At 60.3% G+C, this 20,950-nt stretch overlaps 1 protein-coding gene across 1 annotated transcript in view; it reads right to left on the bottom strand.

Annotated features, from left to right (window-relative positions):
* The window catches only part of LRP1 (LDL receptor related protein 1), an 84,725-nt gene continuing 63,775 nt past the window's right edge, over positions 1 to 20,950 (bottom strand). The window contains exons 45-89 of the mRNA XM_005571292.5: positions 19,244 to 19,369; positions 18,909 to 19,037; positions 18,501 to 18,620; positions 18,174 to 18,287; positions 17,684 to 17,833; positions 17,488 to 17,610; positions 17,131 to 17,247; positions 16,824 to 16,952; positions 16,444 to 16,566; positions 16,221 to 16,361; positions 15,947 to 16,137; positions 15,049 to 15,232; positions 14,820 to 14,905; positions 14,540 to 14,659; positions 13,858 to 14,045; positions 13,531 to 13,736; positions 12,824 to 13,012; positions 12,207 to 12,355; positions 11,698 to 11,791; positions 11,427 to 11,543; positions 11,089 to 11,208; positions 10,622 to 10,744; positions 10,336 to 10,461; positions 9,699 to 9,815; positions 8,951 to 9,057; positions 8,718 to 8,850; positions 7,749 to 7,868; positions 7,530 to 7,652; positions 7,036 to 7,176; positions 6,800 to 6,934; positions 6,608 to 6,727; positions 5,544 to 5,812; positions 4,462 to 4,640; positions 3,861 to 3,967; positions 3,478 to 3,594; positions 2,810 to 2,986; positions 2,509 to 2,649; positions 2,198 to 2,371; positions 1,801 to 1,962; positions 1,322 to 1,496; positions 1,088 to 1,189; positions 859 to 923; positions 656 to 746; positions 413 to 557; positions 1 to 259 (exon numbers count right to left, since the gene is read on the bottom strand). Of these exons, the coding sequence (XP_005571349.1) occupies positions 119 to 259; positions 413 to 557; positions 656 to 746; positions 859 to 923; positions 1,088 to 1,189; positions 1,322 to 1,496; positions 1,801 to 1,962; positions 2,198 to 2,371; positions 2,509 to 2,649; positions 2,810 to 2,986; positions 3,478 to 3,594; positions 3,861 to 3,967; positions 4,462 to 4,640; positions 5,544 to 5,812; positions 6,608 to 6,727; positions 6,800 to 6,934; positions 7,036 to 7,176; positions 7,530 to 7,652; positions 7,749 to 7,868; positions 8,718 to 8,850; positions 8,951 to 9,057; positions 9,699 to 9,815; positions 10,336 to 10,461; positions 10,622 to 10,744; positions 11,089 to 11,208; positions 11,427 to 11,543; positions 11,698 to 11,791; positions 12,207 to 12,355; positions 12,824 to 13,012; positions 13,531 to 13,736; positions 13,858 to 14,045; positions 14,540 to 14,659; positions 14,820 to 14,905; positions 15,049 to 15,232; positions 15,947 to 16,137; positions 16,221 to 16,361; positions 16,444 to 16,566; positions 16,824 to 16,952; positions 17,131 to 17,247; positions 17,488 to 17,610; positions 17,684 to 17,833; positions 18,174 to 18,287; positions 18,501 to 18,620; positions 18,909 to 19,037; positions 19,244 to 19,369 (6,206 nt within the window). The 3' untranslated portion in view covers positions 1 to 118. The remainder of the gene's footprint in view (positions 260 to 412; positions 558 to 655; positions 747 to 858; positions 924 to 1,087; positions 1,190 to 1,321; positions 1,497 to 1,800; positions 1,963 to 2,197; positions 2,372 to 2,508; positions 2,650 to 2,809; positions 2,987 to 3,477; positions 3,595 to 3,860; positions 3,968 to 4,461; positions 4,641 to 5,543; positions 5,813 to 6,607; positions 6,728 to 6,799; positions 6,935 to 7,035; positions 7,177 to 7,529; positions 7,653 to 7,748; positions 7,869 to 8,717; positions 8,851 to 8,950; positions 9,058 to 9,698; positions 9,816 to 10,335; positions 10,462 to 10,621; positions 10,745 to 11,088; positions 11,209 to 11,426; positions 11,544 to 11,697; positions 11,792 to 12,206; positions 12,356 to 12,823; positions 13,013 to 13,530; positions 13,737 to 13,857; positions 14,046 to 14,539; positions 14,660 to 14,819; positions 14,906 to 15,048; positions 15,233 to 15,946; positions 16,138 to 16,220; positions 16,362 to 16,443; positions 16,567 to 16,823; positions 16,953 to 17,130; positions 17,248 to 17,487; positions 17,611 to 17,683; positions 17,834 to 18,173; positions 18,288 to 18,500; positions 18,621 to 18,908; positions 19,038 to 19,243; positions 19,370 to 20,950) is intronic.

Below are 20,950 nucleotides of genomic sequence, written 5' to 3'. Positions count from 1 at the left end.
TTTTTACATTTATACATCCGGCGAGGCCGGGGAAGGGCTGGCTGGGGAGGGGCTCACTGAAGGACTTCACTGGCAGGGGGCAGGAGGCTTTCTGGGGGAAGTGCGACGGGGCAGGGCCCTATGCCAAGGGGTCCCCTATCTCGTCCTCAGGGCCCCGGCCCAGGAGTTCTCGCTTCTCGTCCGTGCTGGCCAGGGAGTGGCGACTGCCGTGGCCCCCCATGTAGAGTGTGGCATACACGGGGTTGGTGAAGTTGGTGGGCTGCAGGGTGACAGAGGGTTCAGGTAGGGCTTAGGGGCTGGGCCTGTGGCCCAGGTCACCCCACCCCCACCTCTGTCCCTCACCTAACCCAACACCTTTGGTTAGGCCACCCACAGCCTCTTGGCCCTCCACCCTGCCCGCCTTCCAGCCCACCTTGTCAGGGTCCAGGGCAAAGTCGGCGTCCAGTAGGCCTCCCACGTCATCAGGCTCTCCGCCTTCGTACATCTTGTAGGTGGGGTTCCCAATCTCCACATTCATGGCCCCGTTGGTCATCCGCTGGTGCTGGAAGCCCTTAGCCCTGGGGAGAGGCAGGAATATAAGGAGGCAGAGATTATTGGGGGGAAGGTTAGGATGGCAAAATAATGGCCAGAATGTTCCAGATTCCCTGTGACTCACCCTTGGACTCGCCGCTTATACCAGAATACCACTCCGGCCACCAGAAGCACCAGCAGCAGCAAGAGCAGAGGGATTAGGATGGAGGCTATATCTGGAGGGAAGAGGTGGGACACTGAGTCACCAAGGCTCAGGGAAGCAGGAGGCACACGGTCCCCCTGCTCTAGGTCCCAGTGGCCCTGCCTGCCCCACCCCCTGCCACCTACGTCCTGGCTGCTGCTGGCTGAAGACGTGCTCCTCACACCGGGGTCCTGTCATGTGGGGTGGGCACCTGCAGAAAGGAGGGACACAGATGAGTAGGCATAACCTCCATAGCCACTGCTGCCAGGGAAACGCGGTGGCGGGGGGTGGGCGCTGACGCCTGACGATCTTCCTGCTCAGATCTGGGGAAGGGAGGGATGATCTATGCCCGGGTGAAGCCCGGGCCCAACTCACTGGCACTCAGGCATCATTTTGCTGTTCATGGTGCAGGAGCCGCCATTGCTGCAGTGGCCGATGCAAGTCAGACAGCTGGGGGCCACCCGGCCGTCCGTGCAGCTGCAGGAAGGAATCAGAGGCTGGTGCTGGGGCTGGCAGAGGTGTGTCTGGGATGCTGAGGAAGGGGCAGGGCAGGGCTAGGACAGGGCAGGGGCTGGGCTGAGTGGAACTGTGGAGGAGGGCTCCACTCACTTGCAGGTGACATCCCCACTCTGCTTGTTGACCACACAGGCCCCTTCGAGACAGCGGCTGCACTTGTTCACCTCACACCTCAGTCCCTCAAAGTAGGCAGTGCAGCGACATTGTCGGGAGCCATCAGCGGCCATCTGGCATGTGCCAAAGTTCTCACAGTAGCCAGAGCACTGCCCTGTGGTTGGGGAGGGAGAGAAGTGCCTCAAGCCCCACCCTCATGAGGGCTCTCCAAAGGTTGAACAGAGCTTTTCTGTTTGCATGATCTTGGTGCCGGGGGGTGCACTGCCTCGGGGGAAGTGTGCCAGCACCTTTGTGGGGAAGCACCAGCAGCTTGGGTCTGGCTCAGCTGCTTAAGGCCTCTTTTCCTGAACTTGACCCTGTGCGTCCCAGGCACAGGTTGAACATCACCCCATGCTCTGGGGTTCCCCATCACCCGTCACCCTCCTGCCTGCCCTGGGGCCCAGGGAAGGCTCACTCACGGTACTGGCAGCGGTCGCCCAGGAAGCCGGGTAGGCATCGGCACTGGGGCTGGTTGCCCTGGTTGACAGTGCAGGTGCTGTTGTTGGCACAGTAGCCTGCACACACCTGCTGGGTGCATTTGGGGCCCGTGAAGCCCGTGGGGCACCGGCACGTGGGCATGCCTGGTGGGAGAGGATGTATGAGCGGGACTGTGGCCCTTGGGACCACCTGGCCCTATAGCAGAGGAATGGGCTGGGGGGACCTGGGCGAGAGTCAGAGACTGGAGTGAATGGATGCTGGGTCATGGAAAGGAGGCTGGAGGCGAGGCAGGGGTGGGCATCTGCCTAAGGTGGGGTGGTAGGTGATGGGGTTGGGACCCGGGGCAAGGAGCAGGCGTTGCAGGATGAGGGGGCATACCAGAGGGAGAGGCAGCACAGGTGCCCCCATTGCGACAGTGCTCCCAGCATTGGTCCAGTTCACACTTGTCACCCGTGTAGCGGGGCTGGCAGCGGCACTTGGGCTGCCTCCGTGCATTGAGGAAACAGCTGCCACCATTGAAGCACTGCAGGTTACAGGTTCCAGGCCGGGGAGCTGCAGGAAGGGCCCGTCAAGGGGCAGAGCCAGGGGAATAGGAGGAGAGGTACAGGCAACAAGGTCAGGGGAAGTCAGGAGCCACAGGAAGGAGAAGGTCCTGAGGCATGGCTGGGATTGGGAGGGCATGAGCGTACCATCTGGGGGGGGTGTTGGAGAGGGCACAGGCACGCATGTGCCGTTGTCCAGCCGTTTCCCATTGGGACAGGTGCAGACAGGCCCACTGGGGCTCAGCAGGCAGAGCCACTCGCATTTCTTGCGGTCACATGGGTTGGTCACTGCAGGTATGGGTGGGGTGGGGAGGATGCTGAGGAGGACCCTTCTCTGAGCCCTATGAGCCCAGGGTGACCCCCTCTCCACCAGGTCCCAAGGCCACAGCTTGGAGACTCAATGCCCACAGGCCTCCCTTCCCCAGCCCAGGCTCCCCTCCGCCCCCACCTTCGGGCTGCTTGTGCTGATGGTACAGGACCACATCAGAGGCATGGCTCAGGCCCCCTGTCAGGTTGACCAAAGGGCTGTGGCCAAACTTATGGATCTTGAAGACACGATTATTGATGTAGGTGACACCATAGATGTAATCCTCAAAGACGTCGATGCTGAAGGGGTGACTTAGGCCTAGGGGAGGAGGTGGAATCAGAAGGGACCTGAGGGGCACTCAGACCCTGGCCATGCTGTCCAGGACACTGGCACCCATGGCTCCCAGACACCTCAAACTCAACACATCCAGACCAAATTCCCCTCCCCACGCCTGTTCCTCTTCCTGTGGCCACTACTGGCAAAAGGTCCCATCACCCCCAGACTTCTGGGGTCATTCATGGCTGACTTCTGTTCCTTCTCTCCGCATTTGCTACGTTCCTAATGTACCTAGGCTGCCTCCGTGCAACCCAACCAATGAATGGACAAGTAGGCCAGAGGGTCAGGGTGGGCCTCACGCCTGCAGGGCAGGTTCAGGGGGAGGCCAGCTGGAGAGGCCTGGAAGGTGCTACAGCATTGCTGGGGGTCAGTGACAAAGGATGGGAGGCATCGAAGTGAGGCCTCTGGCTTAGTAGGGAGGATGTCAGGGTTGGGGACAGGGCTGGGGACTGCGACTGCTACCAGGTTCTGACCTCGTTTGCTGTCAGCAGCCACAATGGGGTCCGTGCCATTGAGCCGGATGCTGCCGATGACTGAAAGCTTGGCATCTGCCCAGTACAACCGCTCATTGTGATAATCCACAGCCAGGCCTGGGGAGGGAGAGAGCACTGTGAGGGCTTGGCCTCCCCAACCCAGCCTTAGGGTGGAAAGAATTGCCTCCATGCCTGGGACAGTTCCACCCTGTTCTCATGCCACTCACAGTCGCCTCTTCTGGGAAAAGCCTCCACGGCCAATCCGCCCCGTCCCAGTCCAAGCCCCATCCCATCCTTCACTTTTGTGTGACTTCAGCAGTAGCTGGGCTCTGTGAGCCGGGCCCCCTCCATACCCGGTCCCTCCCACCCCCCGCCCCATGAACCTGTGGGCCACTGAATGTTGTCCTGCACCAGTGTCTCCCGAAGGGTCCCATCCATCGCTGCTGTCTCAATCTTGGGGTGGTTGCCCCAGTCTGACCAGTACATGGTGCTGGGGAGGGAGAAGGGGTGAGTGTGGGCAGGCCGGAGGGCCAGAGGAGGCAGGCCCAGGCAGGACACCAGCTTCTTGGTCTGGGCACAGGGACTGCTGGGGACTGGGAGGAGGGCGTTCTGTCCTTCTACAGAGAAGCAGGAGGGAGTCCACTTCTGAGCGGGTTGAGGGGCTTTTCCTCTAAAGCCACAGTGTGCTCATTCAGAGCCACCGACACTGGCAGAGCTGTTCCCTGGGGCAGAGTGTGGCTGTGCATGACAGCCGGCCGAGCAGAAGTCAGGTCCCTGCCCAAGCAGGCCCAGCTGGGGGCCCTGGGCAGAGGCAGCATGGGGAGGGCCAGGCAGGGGTGGCCAAGAAGGCCCAAGGGCCTGAGAAGGACTCTGTCCTCAGGCTGGCCAGGGAGGAAGGGGCATGCCTGTGGGTGCAGCCCCCAACCCTGTCCCCAAGGCTTCCTACCACCAGCCCAGAGGCCTCCCCCCAGGGCCCCTGCCCACCCCCTCAGTGGGTCCACCACAATGGCGTGGGGCTCATCAATCATGCCCGAGATGAGTGTCTTGCGGTTCTCGCCCTTCATCTGTGCCACCTCAATCACATCTCGGCCCGAGTCAGTCCAGTACACGTTTCCGGCCACCCAATCGATGGCAATGCCTCTGGGCATCTTCAGCCCTGAAATCTGAATGGAAGCCACAGGTTCAGGGCCCACCGCTTTGTCTTCCTGCCATTATCCCCCCACCACCACTCTGCCAGCCTGTCCCTGCTGGAACGTCACCCCAGGCTCACAGCCAAGCCCCTGGCTTTAAAGAGATTCGAGCAGCGTGGAGCTTATGCACCAGACTTGCAGCTCTCACACGGGGCTGGTGAGCCCTCCCTGAAGCCTGCACGATGGCGATGATCACCTAATTTTATTGATAAACAAAGTGAAACCCAAAGAGGTTAAGTGAGGCAGCTAAGACGTACACAGTGCGTGGTGGCAACAATGGGGGACTGGTGCCGGAGGGCTGTCTGCCTGCCCATCGTGCCCTGCGCCCTGGGCTGCCTACAGCACAGCCAGCTGCTGACCATTCCCACTGCTCTGTCTTCCCGCCGGCCATGCCGCAGAACACAATCCTAAGACTGGTCCCCTGCCCCACTCTCACCCTTGGCCCCTCACTCTGCCCTTTTCTTTTCTTTTTCTTTTTTTTTTTTTTTTGAGACGGAGTCTCGCTCTGTCACCCAGGCTGGAGTGCAGTAGTACTCTGCAACCTCAGTGCCACTGCAACCGAGTGGCACTCGGCTCACTGCAAGCTCCACTTTCCAGGTTCAAGGGATTCTCCTGCCTCAGCCTCCTGAGTAGCTGCGATTACAGGCGCCTGCCACCATGCCTGGCTAATTTTTGTATTTTTCTTAGAGACAAGGTTTCACCATGTTGCCACGCTGGTCTCAAACTCCTGACCTCAGGTGATCTGCCCGCCTTGGCCTCCCAAAGTGCTGGGATTAGAGGCGTGAGCCACTGTGCCACTGCTCTTTTCAAATCCTGCTCTGAACCGCTTGCTCTATGGAGCTCTTCCACTCCATCCACGCCAGCGTGGGCACTCACGTTGAGGTGGGTGACACCCCGGTCAATCTGTCGCCGGTGGCGGTTGGAAGTGGTAGGAGGCGCAGCAGGTGGCAGGCTGCGGTAGGAGATGGTGCCCGTGTGCCAGTTGGTCCAATAGACACGGCCAGCCTTGACATGGACATCCATGGCATCAATGCGGACGCTCTCGTCGCCCTGGAATGCCTGCTCGTAAGCCGAATGGGGGTGCCCAGGGAACAGGCTGCGGATCTCATTGTCATCAGCAATGTACAGGACCTGGTACTCAGAGCCTGGAGAAACAAGAGGTCAGGGCTGGGGCTGTGGGATGGAGATGTGCACCCTACCCAGCTCAGCTCCTTTCACATGAATGGTGTCCTCTCTCCTAGTAGAACAATCTGCTCTGGCCAGAAGCTGCTGCTTATCCACCCTGCTCAGGGTTGCAGGCTCCAACCTCAGCCTCTGGACCTCCTCCTCTCCTCCCCTGAGCTGATCCACTGTGACCTGCTCCTTTCAGCCAAAAAGCTGTCCCTGCCCCTCTAGACCCAGAGACTTCTGCCTCCTCAAGGCTGCTGGAGGGCATCACCATGCTCTCTGCTACAAACTGCCTGGCACATGCTCGGGGGTGCATAGGCACATGGGGTGTGTATGCCTGGCATGGAGCATGTGGGTGTGCATGGCAGTGCATGGTGGGGGTGTGTGTGTTCCAGGGGTGTGTGTGAATGTGCACAGGCATGAGGAAGGCACAGGTGGGCATCAAAGCGTGTGGGGAATGTGCAGGTAAGGCCCCCATGACTGTGAGTGTGCACTGCGTGTCTGAGTGTGCTCTCGTTCTGGCAGTGGTGGGTGAGGAGGTGTGTGTGCAATTCAGAGCACTGCTGCATCCCAGACTCCTTCAGTGAGCCAGCCCCAGGACCTGCTCCCTCTGCTTGGGCCAGCCCTTTGCTCAGGCAGCTGCACCTATGAGTATGGGGCTTCCTGTCCGGGCAAGATGTCCACAGGAAGACATTCAATTCCAAGTCAGCCCCGTGTGATAACCCGATCGCCCTGCCCCATCCAGCCTTTCTGCCCTCTGGCAGCTCTGGCACCTTCAGCCTTGCAGGTGTTGTGCGTCTTCATGAAGTTCCGAGCGCAGCTGCAGAGGTGGCCGCCCTTGGTGTTGTTGCAGAGCTGGGAGCAGGTGCCGAAGCGCAGGCACTCGTTGATGTCTAGGGGTTACAGGGAGGGTCATGGGGGTCCACAGCTGGGGTGTCCACCCCTGCTCTGCTCCACTTTCCTACCTTGACATCCGGGCTGGCCGGGCACGGTGTGGAAGCCAGAGCGGCAGGCACAGTAGGCTGCTTTCTCGGTGCGTACGCAGCGTGCCTCGTCCCCACAGATGCTGGCATTGGTGGCGCAGCTGGTCAGCTTGGGGTCTGTGGGGGACAGAGAGTGGATGCCCTCCCTTGAGCCACCCCAGGCTGGGGCTCGGCTCTCCCCGCTCCCCACCAGCGTCCAGTCTGCTGCTGGGCCTCACCGATGCTGCAGTCCTCCTCGTCAGAGCCATCCCCGCAGTCGTCGAACATGTTGCAGCGTAGGGAGGAGGAGAGGCAGCGCTGGTTCCGGCACAGAAACTCCTTCTTATCTTTGCAGTGGGTGGTCTGGGCCGTGGGGGGCTCTGAGGAGGGCGGAGGCTTTAGACCCTGGGTATTCACCCCTGCCCCCTCCTCCCACAGTGACCCCATAGATACCAGTGGCTCCCAATTCCTAACTGACAAGGCTTGCAGTGGGGGCAAGTCAAACTTTCGGGTTCCCAGCCCCACCTCCAAGACCTAATGCATCAGGCAGCCCCCAGAGCCTTCCCCAGGGGGCTTCTCTTGAAAGAGCCTCCAGACTCCTAGCAATGGATCCTCCCCTTCCTGGGCCAGTCCTCCTGGTTAATCCTAACTCCAATGCAGCTCCCACAAGGCTCACACTCACCCCACTGTGCACTATCCGCCCCCTGCAGGCCTTTGTCGGCCCCCTGCTCACCACAGTCCTCTTCATCAGTCCCATCCCCACAGTTGTCCATGCCGTCGCATTGGCGCCCGATCCACAGACAGACACGGTCATTCTTGCAACGGAAGGGCCGGTTGGGAGGGCACACGAACCGGGCTGCGACAGCCAGGGGAACACAGAGCCGGAATTAGTCTTGCGGGTGGGGTGGCTGCTGGCCACTGGGGAGCCCGGGAACCCCGCACCAAATCTCACCACACTCCTCGGGGTTCTCATCTGAGTTGTCCCCACAGTCATCCTCGCCATCGCACTTCCAGGCCAGCGGCTTGCACAAGGTGTTGTTGCACTGGAACTCATCCAGGGGGCAGGTCCGCACTGGTGCCAGGGGGAGCCAAGAGAGAGAATGAGCCATGAGCCCACCCAGACCCCTCTCTCCACAGGTGGGGGTTCCAGGCTCAGAGGGGTCACCAGGTAAGCAGTGGCACAGCCAAATTGGAACCAGGTCTCTTAATTTTCTACTTGGTGGGGCCAAACTGCCTTTTCTGGTATTTAGGGGAGAAGAGGTCATTTTTCAGGGGTGTCTGGAAAAGTTCAGAGGGCACTCCTTCTCTGGTATGTGGCAGGGCATGGGGCTGTGTAGTTCCACAGCAGGGACGCGGGAATGGAAGACCAGGGCTGGGAATGCAAGACCAGGTTCCCATCCCTGTGCCTGGCCTACCAAGGCAGAGCCAAGACATCTGCCCACACAGTTGGGATTTCCGCTCCAAGCCCCAGTCTTTTCTCACCCTGGGCTTCACCTGCCCGCTCTGTGCTGCCGAGCCCAGGCAGGTCAACGAGGGACAGGTACTATCTCACTGCCCCAGGAAGGGAAAATAGCAGGGCTTTTCTTCTTGGGGCAGCAGACTGTCTCGGAGGAACTTGTGGGTTGGGGCCTAGACAGGTACAGCCCTCAGGGTTTGCTGGATTTCAGCTCAACTGGTCCCCTAGACTAGGGGGCGCTGAGCTGGGCACAACCCGCACAAAAATGTGTATTCAGGGGTCCTGTGTCTTGTTTACTACTACGTCCCTAACACCTATGGCAGTGCCTGGTACATGGTAAATGCTCAATAAATATTTGTTGCATGAAGAATGAATACAGAAGAGAAAGATCGAGTGAATGACTGAGCCACGTGACAGGGTGGGCAGCAGAGGGAGGACCCAGGGAGACCAAGCTAAGGGGCGCACCGCCAGTGCCGCAGGCCTCCTCGTCGCTGCCGTCCATGCAGTCAGCGTCTGCGTCACAGCGCCAGCGCAGGGGGATGCAGTGGCCGCTCTTGCACTGGAACTGGTCCATGTCACAGCGGGGGGTGCAGTCTTTCTGTGGGCATGGGCACAGGCAGCCGGTCAGCTCTTGGCACCCCCAAGCCCTGCCTGAACTCTTCTGAAGCCACCTCCTTCCTTCTCATCTCCCTGCCCACCTCGTCTGAGCCGTCGGCGCAGTCGTGGTCTCCATCGCATTTCCAGCGCCCCGCGATGCAGCGGCCGTTGGCACAGGAGAACTCACTCTCGGAGCAGGGTCGAGGGGCTGGGAAGGACAGGGGGAGACAGGCCCAGGAGGGTGGGCACAAGGACTCCAGGCCTCAGCAGTGCCACAGTCCTGAGCCCAAGGCCCATCCCCACGTCTCTGAAGACCACAGCTGACTGACCCAGAGGCCGAGCCAGTCCTGGCAGAGCCCACTGGCTGCCTCTATGGAACAGCTTGGCACAGGCAGGCTCACACTTACCCCATGGGACAGACACCAGAGAGGGCACAGGTCCCTGGCCTTGCCCTCAGGACAGACTGTGTTTGGGGAGGGGAGCGGGGACAAGACCACTGAGACAAGCACCAGGGTTTGGGGAGAGGTCAGTCAAGGATGATGGGTAGAGGCACGGCACAGGGATGGGGGGCTCTGGGGCAGAGGTGGGGGTGTGGTGGGAGCACAGGCACATCAGAGACACCTACCTCTGCAACCCCGAGAGGACAGTGTGAAAATGGAGAGAAACATGAGATGAGGTGAAATGGCACAAACTCAAATACACAACATGGAGTGGGGTGGGTGAGGAGGGCGGCTCCTGCCCCCGCCCTGGGAGGTGGCTGCCAGCTCTGGCGCGGCCTGTGGCAGGAGGGCGGCACGGCAAGGGCCAGGCCTGGGAGGGGCTCCCGTGGGGCTGGCGGGTGGGACGTACTGCAGCTCTCCTCGTCGGAGTTGTCGCCACAATCGTTGTCGTAGTCGCACTGCCAGCGGCCGGGCACACAGCGGTTGTTCTTGCAGCGGAACTGGTATGGCTCACAGGTGCGCTCATCTGGAGGAGGCAAGTGTCAGGGCAGTCAGGGACAGGGCTGGGGCAGACATTACGATCCAGACAGGCATGGCATGGTCAGGCTGGCTTGGCGGGGAGGGTGGGCATCCTGGCTTGGGAACGGTCAGCCGCGGGGAGCCCAGGCAGTGTTTTGAGATGTGGGGTCTATAAGGAGGTTTGGGGACAGGAGACATGATTGGGGGTGTGTGTGTGGGCAGCTGCCTTGGGGAGAAGATGAACAGGTCCCATAGGGTGGGCAAGGAAAACTCCACACAGGTATGCGCAGATGAGGCGTGGGCAGGGGCAGGGATAGGGAAACTGGGAGGCATGGGGCACAGGTGGATATGGGGAAGCAAGCTCCAGCCAGGCCTCCTTCCCCAGCCCTACAGCAGGCCCAGGAAGCCCAGCACCAGGGCCACACTGAGAATGGTAAGCAGGCGGCCCCCAGCCCTCCGCCTGCCAGGGGCACCGTGCCTCCCACCCAGGTAGACCGTCTTCCTCCTGGAGTGGGGTCTCAGCTCACCACACTCTTCCTTGGGCTCATCTGAGCCATCCCCGCAGTCATCCTCTCCATCACACTTCCAGCGCGCTGGAATGCATCGGCCCGAATCCTTGCAGCGGAACTCGTCCACGCCACAGGTCATCTGGGCTGCAAGTGGGTGGGCACGCAGTGAGGATGAGACTCCTCCCAGGAGTCTGCCAGGAGGGTGGGGAGGGCCTGGGAGTGGCCACTGAGGGGGTCGCACGTTGGGGTGGTGTGAGTAGCAGACACTGGGGAGGGAAGCTGGGCTCCAGGCCAGGCAACTCACTGCAGTTGGCGGGCTCATCACTGCCATCCACACAGTCATTGTCCCGGTCGCAGACCCAGACCCGGGGGATGCACCGTTTGGTAATGGAGCACTGGAACTGGTTGGGAGCGCAGGTCACCTCGGCTGCGGGGCGGGCAAGAGAATGAGGGCCCTCCCTTACACCTGCCACTCCAATTCACCATCACCACCTTCTCCCTCTTCCAAGCCCTGGCCTTGGTCCTGCCAGCAACTTCTTGGGAGGAAGGAACAGTTTACCCCCAGTTTTGGTGCTTTTTGTTTTCTGGATCTCTATGTCTCTATATCACGCGTGGTGATTTTTATGAGCAAAGCAAGTTACACCCAATATAATTTGTGTTGCCCATCTACTAAAGCTATTTGAGAGCCTCTCAAAGCTGTGGGGGGGATTCTGCCTGCCCTGCTTCCATGTCATCTCCCACCGCTGCCCCACCACCACCTCTGGCACTCACGGCAGTCCCTCTCGTCCTCCCCGTCTCCGCAGTTGTCCTGCCCGTTGCAGCGGAAGATGCCGGGAATACAGCGGTTGGTGTTGGTACATTTGAACTGACTGGGCAAGCAGACGTGGATGTCTGTGGGGGGAGGACGGAGTGACTCGTGGCGAAGGGAGGATTCAGGGGCAGGGAGAGGGTGCCCATCCCTCAGCAGGGAGGACAAAGGCTTGAGCCGCAGGAATCCAGCCTAGAGAGCAAGCTGCCATGGGCTGCAGCTTCCCTGTCCTTGAGAGCCCCAAATCCTGGGGCGGGGAAGATGCTGGGGAAGGAGGGAGGGCGGCCAGGCAGTGCTTTACCACAGTTGGCCTCGTCACTGTTGTCCTGGCAGTCATTGTCTCCATCGCAGATGAAGGCAGGGTTTGTGCAGATGCCTGTGGAGCACTGGAACTGTCCGGGCCGGCACTTGAACTCGGCTGCCAGAGAGGGAGGCTCAGGGTCAGAGTGGCTGGGGTGGACACGGCCAGGTCCACTTGCAGCCACAGCCTCCAGTGGCCATTCAAAGCCTCAGGAGTCAGGCCGCCTCTGACACAGCTGGGGACCCTTGTGTCACCCCCAGCAGGCACTCACGGCAGTCCGGGGGCTCATCTGAGTGGTCCCCGCAGTCGTCCTCGGTGTCACACTTCCACCAGAAGGGGATGCACTTGTCGTTCTTGCACACAAACTGGAGGGCAGGCGGGGGCAAGAGGGGTTGGTGGGGATCTGGGAGACTCAGAAGTCCTTCTTTTGAGGGGGTTGGATGTTTCAAAGAAGTTGAGGCAGGGGTCAGGGTGTTCTGGGGCAGGTTGGGCTATGGTGAGTGCAGAAAGGCCAGGTGTGGCGCTGTGTGGGGTAGGGTGGGGAAGGCAGCACTGGAGCATGGCGAGGAGGGTCAAGGTTAGGGTGTGGAGGTATCTGTGTGAGGTGACGGGGGTAAAAGTATTGCTGTGGGGAGACAAGAGGTAGGCAAGAAATGTGGGGGTGTTAGCGTGGGAAAACCAGATGTGTGAGGGCATTAGGACAGAGCAGGTGTTGGGGTCCAAGGAGGATTGGGGGTCAGGGAGTGGGCACTGGTGATGGGATCTGGGGGACAGCCTCACCTGGCTCGCTGTGCAGTTGGACACACAGGTGCGCCCATCGCTGCCCAGGTAGAAGTTGGTGGGGCAGGCACATTTGTGCCCTCCCCCGGGGGACAGCAGGCACAGGTTGCTGCAGCCACCATTGTTGACCTTGCAGGGGTGATTGGGCACTGCCAGAGAAAACGTCGTGAAATGTGGTGACATTTCCTGCCTTACCAAAGGCTGCCTCTATCACTCCATCCTGGACAGAGGTGAGTGGCCTAAACTCTGCCTCTTTTAGGAGGGAGCTGAAGCCAGAGACAGGAGAGGATTCTCTCAGGGTCCCCGGATCAGGCCAGGCCTGAAGGCCAGCTCCCACCTCCTCTGTGCTTCCCCCCCAGGGTCCTTCTGGGGGCCCGGCACCCAGACCCCCCACTTGATTGGCCTCAGGGCCTTGCTGCTGCCAGATTCCAGGACTGGATCCAGGCTTGGCTGAAGCTCCCGGGAGCCAAACCATCCCCTGTCTAGACCCTCCTGGAGTCTCCCAGTGTCTGGCCAGGAGAGGGCTTGGTCAGTGCTGGAGAAGGGATAAGCAGGAACTCCCAGGGACCCCAGTTCCCAGCTCACCCTTCACCTGCTCCCACCCCTTGCCTGCTCACCGTCCGGCTGGCGCAGGGCGTGGAAGACGTGCAGGTCCATGGGCCGGTGCAGCGTGCTGATGAGGAGCGTTTTGTTGGTGCCCGTGGTCTTGTGGGCTCGGTTGATGGACTTTGTTTCCCAGTCGGTCCAGTAGACGTAGTCCTCAAACAGGGTCAGTGCAAAGATGTGCGGGATGTCCTGGCTCAGCACTGTGGGGCCGAGGGGCAGGCACGGTGCCAGTCAGCCTGAGCTCGGACAGGGTGCCAGCCCACTCCACCTCCTCAAGCCCCACCACCACCCTGCGAGGTGGGTGTCAGCCCCAGTTCCAGATGGTTCAGGGGCCCCCCATGGTCTCACAGTTAACAAGTGTCAGAGCTGGAGTTCAAACCTAGACTGCCTCATGGCAAGTTCCTGCCCCGCCAGCGTATGGTTTCCCTTGGGAAGTGGGGAGCACTGCAGCTCCCAATCGCAGGCCTCCCACCCCCACCCTCCTCGGGGCCAGTCCTCCAGAACTGTGTATATAAGGGAAGGGCCTCTCCCTGGGTGGTGGCCAGGCTGGGGAAGCCCCTGGGGTGCTCTGAACCTCACACCCCAGCGAGTGGTGTCCTGAGGCCCTGTCCTCTGCTTTTTATGTCCACTCTTGCCCCCAAAACTTGATCCCCTGTCGCTTCAGACTTCCATCCCCACCGAGTCTGCTGTGCCCGGACAGCCTCACTGGCACACTGACCAACGTGGCGATTGGAGCCATCCAGGCTGGCAAACTCAATGTAGTCCTCGCGGGCGTCAGCCCAGTAGATGCGCTCAGTGACATAGTCCAGCGTCAGGCCGTTGGGCCATGTGATCTTGGTGTCCACAATGACGCTGCGACTGGACCCATCCATGCCGATGCGGCCAATCAGTGAGTGGTCACCCCAGTCTGTCCAGTACAGGTACCTGGCGATGGGTAGGCAGTGAGCCCTGGGAGATCCCATAACCCATCCCACCAGTGGCCTGCAGGGAGGCTGGGCTTGGATGCTGCTTTCAAGGGCTTCCCCACCCCTCCTCAGCCACATACCCATTCTGCACATCCACCACCAGAGCCCTGGGCTCGCGGAGGCCAGAGCTGACCAGCACCGTCCGATAGGCCCCATTGAGCTTGGACACCTCAATGGTGTCCCGGCCTTTGTCGCACCAGTACAGGTTGCCACCCACCCAGTCCACAGCCAGCCCGTCGGGGTTGCTGAGGCCTGTACGGTGTAGGACCTGCAGGAAGGGGCAGGGGAGGGAGAGCTCTGGGTGACCTGGGGGAAGACCTGCAAGCCTCTGTGAAGCTCAGCCTCCCCATGCATAAAATGGGGTAGAGCTCCCTCTGCCAGCTCTGGTGGGAGAACCATGGAAGTAAAATGCCCAGTCCTGGGCCTGACACTATGTACGTGTCAGCAGAGCCTCTAGGAGAGGGGGCTCTAGGTGGGGAATGGGACCACACTCCAAGCCTCACAGTGCTTGGCCAGACCTCAGGGGGAACTTCCTGATAATTAGGGAGACGTGGGGCTAGCAGTGAGGGGAAGAGCAAGAGGAATCTCCTGGTCCTTGCTGTCTGGGCCCAGAGGAGAGTAAGCAGCCAGAACAAGCAGTCATACAGTGACTAGTGGAGTGAGAAGGAAGCAATTTGGGTTGGTGGGACGGGAAGGAGAGACGATCTGAAAACAGCCATCTAGGGTGGGCCAGTGTCGGTCGCTGAGGGCCGCCTGCCTTACCTGCACGTTGCTCCCATTAAGGTGCATCCTTCGGATCATGCTGCCCTGGGTCGTCACATCTGTCCAGTAGATCATTTGCTCTCGGTAGTCAAAGTCCAAGGCAACGGCATTGTTCAGGCCCTGGATTAGGGGAATGAGGGAGAGCAGAAGTCTGTTGTGGCAGCAGGGGCCACATTTACATCTGGGGGAGGGATGGTTGGACCTAAGTGGGGAGACTTGCAAGGGAGGCTGTGCTGGGTCTGGGAGATGGGCAAAGGGGAGGAAGGCCTGGGTTTGGTACCTGCTTAAGTAACGTGTAGTTGGACCCATCCAGGTTGAGCTTGCGTAGGTAGTACCGGTTGGCAAAGATCAGAAACGGTTCCTCGTCTGCAGACAGAGGATCTTGCCTCAGCTCCTGGCACATTCTAGTGGCCCTGGTCTCCTGCCTGTCTGGAGCTCTGCCACCCGGGCGGTCCCACACAGCCCCCAGCTGCCTGGGTCACCTCATGCCCTCCAAGCGTGAATCTCACCAGTCACAGCCTTGCAGCTGTGGGGGTCGCCGCCGCGGGGTGCGTAGCCCTCCACACACAGACACTTATAGCTGCCATGGGTGTTGATGCAGCGCTGGCTGCAGGGGAAGGTGGTGCTGCACTCATCCACATCGGCACATGTCCGGCCGTCGTCCTTCAGCCGGAAGCCAGGGCGACAGCGGCACTGCAGGCACAGGGAGCCTTGGGCTGGGCGTGTGGCAGGGTCTGGGCCTCCCACCCTGGAGACCTGGCTCAGAGACTCCAATTCCTTCTACCCGGCCTCATTAGGGGCAGCAGCACATCGGTACTAAGTCCACCCAGCTGGCTGTCTGGCCTTCGCAGTCCAGGCCTCCTTCTGTGCGCCCCCGAGTGCCATTTGACAGAGCTGCGTGTGCCCTCCCCCTGGAAACGCTTTCTTCTCATGGCTGTTCTCCTGCCTCAGCAGCTGCTCCTTCTCAGGCTCTTCTGCTGGTCCCCTCACCTCCCTGCTCCTGGCTGTTGCTCAGCTTGGGGCTCAGACTTTGGACTGCTCTCTTCTCCACCTACACTGCTCCCTTGGGAATCATATCCAGATTCATAGATCCAAATAGCATCTCTATGGTGATAACTCCCAGACTTCCCTCTCCAACCTGGGCCTCTCCTTGAACTCCAGATCTGTGTATCTCTTGCCTACTTGACGCCTCACTCCTCTTTTCCTCTCACACTCCGTATATCATCTGTCAGCAAATCTGCTGGCTCTCTACCTGCCAGATAGAGGCAGACCCCAACCAAGCAGATTTCCATCTCATTCACTGCTGTATCCCCAGTGTCTAGGGGATGAATGAATGAATGAGGCAGTGGAAAAAGGCGTTCCTGGCACGTCTGGGGTGTGGAAGCTCCTCCCCAGGGCTGGGCATACCTTGAAGCCAATCTTGAGGTCCTCACAGTCCTGGCTGCAGCCACTGAGCTTGTGGCTGAGACACTCGTTGATGTGGCAGCCACGCTCATCCGAGCCGTCACCACAGTCATCCTGGCCATTGCAGAGCAGTACCTCAGCCACACAGCGCCCGCTGCTGCACAGGAACTGAGACGAGGCATTGCACTTGTGCTCTGCAGAGGGGCGGAGACAGCAGGTCAGCAGGGTCTCAGGCAGTCTGGGGAGGGGGCAGAGGGAAGCCAGGTCTGGGGCCCACCTGGGCTGGTGCAGTGTGGGTTCTTGGGAGCCTCGTCACTCTGGTCGTGGCAGTCATTCTCGCCATCACACTCCCACTGGCGGGAGCTCAGACAGCGCCCATTGGCACAGCGGAACTCACTGGGGCCGCAGGTCGGGTACTCTGGGGGAGGAAGGGACCTGTGAGGCTGACGCCCTGGCCCAGCGGAGGGCAGGGCCTCCTCCCGCCACCGCCGAGGGCTCACCACACTCGGGGGACTCATCGGAGCCATCTGCACAGTCACGGTCATGGTCGCACACGAAGTGCTTGGGGATGCACTGGCGGTTCTGGCACATGAACTCACGGTCGTCGCAGGTGCTGTTGTACACTGTGGACAGAGGTGGACACAGCTCTTCAGCCCTGCTCGGCCAGCAGCTGACCGTCCCCCACCCTGACCTCCTGTGGTTCTCCTGGTAGAGTGGGCGGGGCACTTGATGAGGAGTCTGGACACCTGGACTACAGCTATGGCTCCACCCCAGCAGACCCCGCTGAGGCATTTCCTCTCCTGCACCCCAGCTTCCCCATCTGCAAAGTGAGACTGGGGTCATTTGCTGTCCACCCGGTCCACACGGCCCCGCCACTCACAGCAACCAGCTGCGATGCTCTCGTCTGCACCATCAGCACAGTCTTTGTCACCGTCACAGAGCCAGCGCTCGGGGACGCACACGTGGGTGCCAGGGCAGGAGAAGGAGGAGGGGCCGCACGTCTTGCCTTCTGTGGGGGGAGAGGGGGCCATCGAGAGACTCAGGAGGGGGTGGATGAGGGCCAGCAGCAGAGGTGACGCACTCGCTGCTTCGCCATTGTCTGCAGGGGTGTCTGTGTGTGGGGTGGAATTGGGTGGAGTCTGTCTCTCCCTGGGGCACCTCCCCCAGCCCAATCCCAGCTTCCTCACCACAGTGAGCAGCCTCGTCCGAGCCGTCCCCACAGTCATCGCTGCCGTCACACAGCCACTGCTTGGAGATGCAGCGATGGTTCTGGCACTCAAACTGGGCCTCTGAGCAGAACTTGTCTGGGGCAGTCGGAAGCCACAGTTAGATGTGGAAGGGCGGGGGTCACCCACCTGGAGAGGCTGATGCCATGGGAAGGACAGGAGAAATGCCCACAGCAACCGTCTGTGGGGGGGCTCAGCAGCAGCTAGAGGCAGAGTGGGGCAGGGGGTGAAGGCCCTGGGTGCCCTTTTCCAAGGGGGGACTAAGAAGTGGGGCCCAGCAGGTTCTTGGAGCACTGAGTGGGTGCTGTGGTCACTCACTGCAGTGGGTCTCGTCCTCGCCGTGTTCACAGTCATCCTCCTTGTCACACGTCCAGCTCATGGGGATGCAGCGCCCACTAGGGCAGGCGAAGTAATTCAGGGGGCATCTGGGGCGTTTCACACCTGGGGGGCGAGGCAGGTGTGAAGGCCGTGCTCACCGCAGGCCACCGCCCACCACACACCTGCCCCTGCCCACCTGGGCAGTCGCGCTCATCACTGTAGTCCCCGCAGTCGTTGGCGCCGTCACACACCCAGCTGGGTGCGTAGCAGAGCGAGGTCCGCTCACAGGGCTGGAAGAGCACGCCCTTCACGCCCAGGCGGAAGTAGCTGCTGCAGTCAGTGGCACCTGGTGGGGGCAGGGGTGAGGGTGATTCCTGGTTCCCCCCGATCACCCCCCACTGGGGCAGTTGCCAGCCCTACGGTGCCTTCATGCTTTTCCAAAAGTTGAACAGTGCCCTTCCAGTGGGGCACTGTCTGCACCATCCGCTCACTACCCCCTCTCGGAACCCCATGAGAGCCCAGGAGCAGGAGCGGGATGGGGACAGGGCCTCAGGGAGATGGAGGCTGTCAGTGGGGACAGGGCAAGGCAGAGAGGAATATGGGCAGGTGCAGGAGGGCCTGAAGGTGGGAGATGCAGTGAGCGATGGGGAGGAGCCCAGGAGGTGCCAGCAAAGGGTGTCACTCACTGCAGTTCATCTCATCTGAGGCATCCTCACAATCCACAAACTGGTTGCAGCGGCTGGAGTTCCCGATGCAGGTCCCGTCCCGGCAGCGGAACTCGCCCACACCACAGGCTGTCTCTAGAACAGTGCCCGCCCCGTACCGTCAGGCCAGAGTTTTCTCTGTGTGGGCCAGGAGGACGCAGGACAGAGCTCCTGGCCCACAGCACCTGCCCTGGCCTGTCACAGAGTGCCTTAAACCAGACACCATGGGGCCCAGGGACAAAGCTCGGCCAGGGAAGGGTGGGGCAGGAACTGAGGTACAGATGGGTTATGCCAGTGCGCCTCACTTACTGTTGCAGGGGATCTCATCAGAACCATCCCCACAGTCGTCGGCCCCGTTGCACCACAGCATGTTGGACACACAGCGCCCATTGCTGCACTGGCGGAAAGTCTTCTTGCAGCGGCGGGAGTCTGCAGATGGAGGAGTAGGATGCGCATCAGCCACAGGCACAGGGAAAGGGCTGCCTCCCTGAGACATCATGCATGTGTCCAGCTGGCCGCCCCCCAACCCAAAGGCCCAGTACAGGCTAACAGTGGTTCTGCCCTTCATGAGCTCCCAAAACTCATGGTCAGGAAGCTGGGTCCTGATCCTGCTCCATCCTGCAGGGGCTGAGGCTGCTGCCGAAGGGCCAGGGGCCTGGGGCAGGAGGACTTGCGCTTTGGACCTAGAAGAGGGAGGGGCTGCAGAGGGCTCCTTACTGCAGTAGGATGGCTTCTCATCGGACTTGTCCTTGCAGTGGGGGACGCCGTCGCAGGTCAGGCTGAAGTTGATGCACTCGCCATTGGCACACTCAAACTCATCTTGTGCTCGGCAAGAGGAATTCACCGCTGGGGAGGGAGGTGGAGGGAGCTTTCTGAGCCAGGGTTGTGGGCCCCAGTGCCCACGCCTCCTCCCCCCTGAAGCTGAGGTCATCATCAGCTTCTTCTTGGCAAAAGGCTTTGGGGGGCTGGGCTGGAGTGCTTTGGGGAGATAGTCACCATCCCCGGTGCGTGCTTGGGTTCCCCGCCAGCCCCTCCCCCGCCGCCTGTCTCACCTCGGCAGGTGAGGTCATCCTGGAGGATTCGGCCCCCTCGGCACGAGCAGTTGACATGGCCCTGGTGAGTGAGCAGACACAGGTCCTGGCAGCCACCATTGTTGATTCGGCATGGAGAGAGTTCACCTGAGCAGGGACAGGGCGGGCGCAGGGCTGCAGAGTGTTCTCTATTGTGCATGCACCCAGAGTGCTCACCCACTCACTGACTTCACAGAGCTCCCAAGCCTCTGCTCAGCCATGGCAGGCACAGCGGCTTGCAGCCAGTGTGAAGGGCATGGGGATGGCTGCTGTGGAAGGGCCAGGTGCATGGGGTTTTTGGCAGCTGTGCTGTTGAGGATGTGTGTGCTTTTAGGCAGGGCACGGTGGGCTTTGAGTGTTTCTGGGATATTCCAGTCTGAGGGCCCTGAGATTATGGGTGCAATAGTGAGCCCCAGGGTGCATGAGAGATGCCTGGGAAAGCTGCAGGTCTGTGGTGGGGGGCGGTGGGGCATGTACTTGTGCCCACTGAGGGCACGTGCGCCCAGGCTCTCAGGTGTCTGTGTTGCTCCAAGTGAGGAGAGTGACCAGGGTGGGGGTGGGGACACCAAGGGCGTGGATGAGCCCTGAGGGGCGGGGGTGACATGAATGTGTGTGTGCAATGTGGAGGAGACGCCAGGCGTGTGCAGAGTCCATCTGTGTGTGTAGATGTCTTGTGGGGAAGGGGTACAGGAGCACTGAGGGTTTTGCAGTTTCAAAGGTGTGTACAGCTGTATGTGTCTGCGTAACGGAGGCTCAGGGACAGCAGGACCAGGCAAGTGTGTGTGGGGAGTGGTGTGTGGGGTGTGGGGTGTTTATAGTATGTCTGTATGATGTGTGTGTGTGTGCGCTATGTGGTGTGTGATATGTGTTGTGGGTGGTAGGTGTGTGGTGTGTGTATATAAGTCCTATGTGTGGTGTGTATGTGTCACGTGCGGTGTGTATGTGGTATGTGTGTGTGGTGTGTTGTATGGTGTGGTGTGTGTCTTGTGTGTGCTGCAGTGTGTGTGGTATGTGTGTATGTGGTACAGTATGTGTGGTGTATGTGTATATATGTTGTGGTGTGTGTGCATGTGGTGTGCGTGTGTGTGTTGGCTGGGTGTGGTGTGTCCTGTGTGGTGTGTATGGTGTGTTGTATGGTGTGGTGTGTGTCTTGTGTGTGCTGCAGTGTATGTGCTATGTGGTGTATGTGTTGTATGTGGTGGTGTGTGTATGTAGTATGTGTGGTGTGTGTGGGGAATGTGTGTATGTGGTGTGGTGTGTGGGGGTGTGTGTGGGGTGTGTAGTGTGTGTGGTATGTGTGGTGTATGTGGTGGTGTGTGTATGTGGTATGTGTGGGCTGTGTATGTGTGATGTGTGTGTGTGTGGGGTGTATGTGTGGTATGTGTGGTGTGTTTGTGGGGGTGTGTGTGTATGTGGTGTGTGGGATGTGTGTGGTATGTGTGGTGTGTGTGTGGGGTGTGTATGTGTGTGTACGTGTTGGGGGTGTGTGTATGTGGTGTGTGGTGTGGGGGGGTGTATGGTGTGGTGTGTGTGTTGTGTGGGAAGGGTGTGGTGTGGTATATGTGCTGTGGTGTAGTGTAGTATGTGTGGGATGTGTGTGTGGTATCTGTGTGTATGCGGTGTGTGTGTGGTGTGTGTGTGTATGTGGTGTGTGTGTGTGGTGTGGTATATGTGGGGTGTGTGTGATAT

The sequence above is a fragment of the Macaca fascicularis genome, chromosome 11 (genome assembly GCF_037993035.2).
Source record: "Macaca fascicularis isolate 582-1 chromosome 11, T2T-MFA8v1.1".
In the NCBI taxonomy this organism is placed as follows: domain Eukaryota; kingdom Metazoa; phylum Chordata; class Mammalia; order Primates; family Cercopithecidae; genus Macaca; species Macaca fascicularis.
Note: the sequence above shows the minus strand (reverse complement) of the source record. Positions and strands in the feature narration are given on the sequence as shown.